This window comes from Heptranchias perlo, chromosome 4 (genome assembly GCF_035084215.1).
Source record: "Heptranchias perlo isolate sHepPer1 chromosome 4, sHepPer1.hap1, whole genome shotgun sequence".
NCBI lineage: Eukaryota > Metazoa > Chordata > Chondrichthyes > Hexanchiformes > Hexanchidae > Heptranchias > Heptranchias perlo.
Genome location: NC_090328.1, coordinates 2,316,887 through 2,322,886, shown reverse-complemented (window position 1 = coordinate 2,322,886; position 6,000 = coordinate 2,316,887). Strand labels below are relative to the sequence as shown.

The window sequence follows — 6,000 nt, the reverse complement described above, 5'->3', positions numbered from 1 at the left end:
ATACACTCGGACACACACTCTCACATATACACTCGGACACACACTCTCACGTACAGAAATAAAAACAGAAAATGCTGGAGAAGATCAGCAAGTGAAGCAGCGTCTGTGGAGAGAGAATCAGAGTTAATGTTTCAGGTCAATGACTGGCAGTTCTGACGAAGGGTCTTCGACCTGAACCATTAACTCTGTTTCTCTTTCTCCACAGACGCTTTCTGACTTGCTGATCTTCTCCAGCGTTTTCTGTTTTTATCTCACACGTACAGATTCTGTTGGTAACACAACACGAGTGTCTTGGGAGCAGGACCAATACTCAGACCCGCCTCCCTGAATCTTCAGACGTTGTGTAATCTGGGGCTGGTTTGTGTGAATTGCATCCAGATACTGACCGAGGACACTGAGCCAGTGGGCTGATTCTCCAGGAGCGGTCAGTGCGAGAGGGACGGACACCGCGCAGGGATGAAGGTACAATATTCTTTCTTTAAAAAGGACACCTCTGCCCGTGCTCTCCACTTGCCCCGTGTGTGTGTGTGATGTTCAGTCCCAGCAGCCCTCCGAAACCTCGGCCCAGAGAACATGCTTCAGGCCTGACCCTAGGTGTTGAGTTTGATTGGAGAGGGAGGACGGGAAACCACAGCTGAGCCCTATCGAGGCCTCGCCCCGCTGACCATAGATTTGCACTTTCCAGCAGGAGTCGCTGGGGAGCTGGGGAGCCAGCAGGAGCAGGACCCCCTGGTGGGTCTTCCTCCACCCACCCCCATCAGGAGCAGGACCCCCTGCTGGGTCTACCCCCATCAGGAGCAGGACCCCCTGCTGGGTCTACCCCCAGCAGGAGCAGAACCCCCTGGTGGGTCTTCCCCCACCCGCCCCCCAGCAGGAGCAGAACCCCCTGGTGGGTCTTCCCCCACCCGCCCCCCATCAGGAGCAGGACCCCCTGCTGGGTCTCCCCCCATCAGGAGCAGGACCCCCTGCTGGGTCTCCCCCCACCCCCATCAAGAGCAGGACCCCCTGCTGGGTATCCCCCCCCGCCCACCCCCCATCAGGAGCAGGAGCCCCTGCTGGGTCTTCCCCCGCCCACCCCCATCAGGAGCAGGACCCCCTGCTGGGTCTCCCCCCATCAGGAGCAGGAGACCCTGCTGGGTCTCCCCCCACCCGCCCCCCATCAGGAGCAGGACACCCTGCTGGGTCTCCCCCCACCCCCATCAGGAGCAGGACCCCCTGCTGGGTCTCCCCCCACCCCCATCAGGAGCAGGACCCCCTGCTGGGTCTCCCCCCACCCCCATCAGGAGCAGGACCCCCTGCTGGGTCTCCCCCCGGCCCACCCCCATCAGGAGCAGGACCCCCTGCTGGGTCTCCCCTCACCCGCCCCCCATCAGGAGCAGGACCCCCTGCTGGGTCTACTCCCCCGCCCCCCATCTGGAGCTGCTGGGTCTCCCCCCACCCGCCCCCCATCATGGGCAGGACACCCTTCTGGGTCTCCTCCCACCCGCCCCCCATCATGGGCAGGACACCCTGCTGGGTCTCCCCCCACCCCCATCAGGAGCAGGACCCCCTGCTGGGTCTCCCCCCGGCCCACCCCCATCAGGAGCAGGACCCCCTGCTGGGTCTCCCCCCACCCGCCCCCCCATCAGGAGCAGGACCCCCTGCTGGGTCTCCCCCCACCCGCTCCCCATGCGGAGCAGGGACCCTCTGCTGGGTCTACTCCCCCGCCCCCCCATCTGGAGCTGCTGGGTCTCCCCCCACCCGCCCCCCCATCAGGAGCAGGGACCCCCTGCTGGGTCTCCTCCCCTGACCCCCATCATGGGCAGGACACCCTTCTGGCGAAAGTTATTTCACCCACCGAGGGGGAATGGGAAGGACGAGAGCATCAATGAGTCTTCCCCGATACAAAGTGGGGCCGGTAAATCAGTGTGAGTGTGAGCTGATTCTCCACATCCCAGAGAGCCCAGTCCAGGGGGCGGGGGGGGAGGGAGGGAGGCTCCTCTGGAGGAGGGCATGTGTCCACACTGGGGTCCTTAGAACACTGGGGGGAGGTGGGTGGTGATGGAATTCATTTTCGGTGGGGACACAAGACGGGAGGTAAAGGATCACATGGACATACCATTAAAAATCTTCCCCTTCATTGGAGTCAATGGGCAGGGTGTATAACGGGCAGGGTGTATAACGGGCGGGTGTATAATGGGCGGGGTGTATAACGGGCGGGTGTATAACGGGCGGGGTCTATAACGGGCGGGATGTATAACGGGCGGGGTGTATAACGGGCGGGGTGTATAACGGGCTGGGTGTATAACGGGCGGGTGTATAACGGGCGGGTGTATAATGGGCGGGGTGTATAACGGGCGGGTGTATAACGGGCGGGTGTATAATGGGCGGGGTGTATAACGGGCGGGGTGTATAACGGGCGGGGTGTATAACGGGCGGGTGTATAACGGGCGGGGTGTATAACGGGCGGGTGTATAACGGGCGGGTGTATAATGGGCGGGGTGTATAACAGGCGGGTGTATAATGGGCGGGGGGTATAACGGGCGGGTGTATAACGGGCGGGGTGTATAACGGGCGGGGTGTATAACGGGCGGGTGTATAACGGGCGGGGTGTATAACGGGCGGGATGTATAACGGGCGGGGTGTATAATGGGCGGGGTGTATAACGGGCGGGTGTATAACGGGCGGGGTGTATAACGGGCGGGATGTATAACGGGCGGGGTGTATAACGGGCGGGGTGTATAACGGGCTGGGTGTATAACGGGCGGGTGTATAACGGGCGGGGTGTATAACGGGCGGGGTGTATAACGGGCTGGGTGTATAACGGGCGGGTGTATAATGGGCGGGGTGTATAACGGGCGGGTGTATAACGGGCGGGGTGTATAACGGGCGGGATGTATAACGGGCGGGGTGTATAACGGGCGGGGTGTATAACGGGCTGGGTGTATAACGGGCGGGTGTATAACGGGCGGGTGTATAATGGGCGGGGTGTATAACGGGCGGGTGTATAACGGGCGGGGTGTATAACGGGCGGGTGTATAATGGGCGGGGTGTATAACGGGCGGGGTGTATAACGGGCGGGTGTATAACGGGCGGGGTGTATAACGGGCGGGTGTATAACGGGCGGGTGTATAATGGGCGGGGTGTATAACAGGCGGGTGTATAATGGGCGGGGGGTATAACGGGCGGGTGTATAACGGGCGGGGTGTATAACGGGCGGGGTGTATAACGGGCGGGGTGTATAGTGGGTGGGGTGTATAACGGGCGGGTGTATAATGGGCGGGGTGTATAATGGGCGGGTGTATAATGGGCGGGGTGTATAACGGGCGGGTGTATAACGGGAGGGGTGTATAACGGGCGGGTGTATAACGGGCAGGGTGTATAACGGGCGGGTGTATAACGGGCGGGTGTATAATGGGCGGGGTGTATAACGGGCGGGTGTATAACGGGCGGGGTGTATAACGGGCGGGATGTATAACGGGCGGGTGTATAACGGGCGGGGTGTATAACGGGCGGGTGTATAACGGGCGGGGTGTATAACGGGCGGGTGTATAACGGGCGGGTGTATAACGGGCGGGTGTATAACGGGCGGGGTGTATAACGGGCGGGTGTATAACGGGCGGGGTGTATAACGGGCGGGTGTATAATGGGCGGGGTGTATAACGGGCGGGGTGTATAACGGGCGGGTGTATAACGGGCGGGGTGTATAACGGGCGGGTGTATAACGGGCGGGGTGTATAACGGGCGGGGTGTATAACGGGCGGGGTGTATAACGGGCGGGGTGTATAACGGGCGGGGTGTATAACGGGCGGGTGTATAATGGGCGGGGTGTATAACGGGCGGGTGTATAACGGGCGGGGTGTATAACGGGCGGGGTGTATAACGGGCGGGGTGTATAACGGGCGGGGTGTATAATGGGTGGGGTGTATAACGGGCGGGTGTATAATGGGCGGGGTGTATAACGGGCGGGTGTATAACGGGCGGGTGTATAACGGGCGGGTGTATAACGGGCGGGTGTATAACGGGCAGGGTGTATAACGGGCGGGTGTATAACGGGCGGGGTGTATAACGGGCGGGTGTATAACGGGCGGGGTGTATAACGGGCGGGGTGTATAACGGGCGGGTGTATAACGGGCGGGGTGTATAACGGGCGGGTGTATAACGGGCGGGGTGTATAACGGGCGGGGTGTATAACGTGCGGGGTGTATAACGGGCGGGGTGTATAACGGGCGGGTGTATAACGGGCGGGGTGTATAACGGGCAGGGTGTATAACGGGCGGGGTGTATAACGGGCAGGTGTGTAACGGATGGGTGTGTAACAGATGGGTGTGTAACGGGCAGGGTGTATAACAGGCAGGTGTGTAACGGATGGGTGTGTAACAGATGGGTGTGTAACGGGCAGGGTGTATAATGGGCGGGGTGTATAACGGGCGGGTGTATAATGGGCGGGGTGTATAATGGATGGGGTGTATAACGGGCGGGTGTATAATGGGCGGGGTGTATAACGGTCGGGTGTATAATGGGCGGGGTGTATAACGGGCGGGTGTATAACGGGCGGGTGTATAACGGGCGGGTGTATAACGGGCAGGGTGTATAACGGGCGGGTGTATAACGGGCGGGGTGTATAACGGGCGGGTGTATAACGGGCGGGGTGTATAACGGGCGGGTGTATAACGGGCGGGGTGTATAACGGGCGGGGTGTATAACGGGCGGGTGTATAATGGGCGGGGTGTATAACGGGCGTGGTGTATAACGGGCGGGTGTATAACGGGCGGGGTGTATAACGGGCAGGGTGTATAACGGGCGGGGTGTATAACGGGCAACTGTGTAACGGATGGGTGTGTAACAGATGGGTGTGTAACGGGCAGGGTGTATAACAGGCAGGTGTGTAACGGATGGGTGTGTAACAGATGGGTGTGTAACGGGCAGGGTGTATAATGGGCGGTTGTATAACGGGCAGGTGTGTAACGGATGGGTGTGTGACGGATGGGTGTGTAACAGGCAGCGTGTATAACGGGCGGGGTGTGTAACGGGCAGGTGTGTAACGGATGGGTGTTTGACGGATGGGTGTGTACCAGGCAGCGTGTATAACGGGCGGGGTGTGTAACGGGCAGGTGTGTAACGGATGGGTGTTTGACGGATGGGTGTGTACCAGGCAGCGTGTATAACGGGCGGGGTGTGTAACGCGCAGGGTGTATAACGGGCGGGTGTATAACGGGCGGGTGTATAACGGGCGGGGTGTATAACGGGCGGGGTGTATGACAGGCGGGTGTATAACGGGCGGGGTGTATAATGGGCGGGGTGTATAATGGGCGGGTGTATAACGGGCGGGTGTATAACGGGCGGGGTGTATAACGGGCGGGGTGTATAACGGGCGGGTGTATAACGGGCGGGTGTATAACGGGCGGGGTGTATAACGGGCGGGGTGTATGACGGGCGGGTGTATAACGGGCGGGGTGTATAATGGGCGGGGTGTATAACGGGCGGGGTGTATAACGGGCGGGATGTATAACGGGCGGGGTGCATGACGGGCGGGTGTATAACGGGCGGGGTGTATAACGGGCGGGATGTATAACGGGCGGGGTGTATAACGGGCGGGATGTATGACGGGCGGGTGTATAACGGGCGGGGTGTATGACGGGCGGGGTGTATGACGGGCGGGGTGTATAACGGGCGGGGTTTATGACGGGCGGGTGTATAACGGGCGGGGTGTATAACGGGCGGGGTGTATGACGGGCGGGTGTATAACGGGCGGGGTGTATAACGGGCGGGGTTTATGACGGGCGGGTGTATAACGGGCGGGGTTTATGACGGGCGGGTGTATAACGGGCGGGGTTTATGACGGGCGGGGTGTATAACGGGCGGGGTGTATAACGGGCGGGGTTTATGACGGGCGGGGTGTATGACGGGCGGGTGTATAACGGGCGGGGTTTATGACGGGCGGGGTGTATAACGGGTGGGGTGTATAACGGGCGGGGTTTATGACGGGCGGGGTGTATGACGGGCGGGGTGTATAACGGT

At 60.7% G+C, this 6,000-nt stretch overlaps 1 protein-coding gene across 1 annotated transcript in view; it reads left to right on the top strand.

The window, feature by feature from the left end:
- The first annotated feature begins 344 nt into the window (after positions 1-344).
- Positions 345-6,000, top strand: part of LOC137320683 (complement component C7-like) — a 74,378-nt gene continuing 68,722 nt past the window's right edge. Inside the window, exon 1 of the mRNA XM_067982362.1 lies at positions 345-462. Coding sequence (XP_067838463.1) covers positions 457-462 — 6 coding nt within the window. The 5' untranslated portion in view covers positions 345-456. The remainder of the gene's footprint in view (positions 463-6,000) is intronic.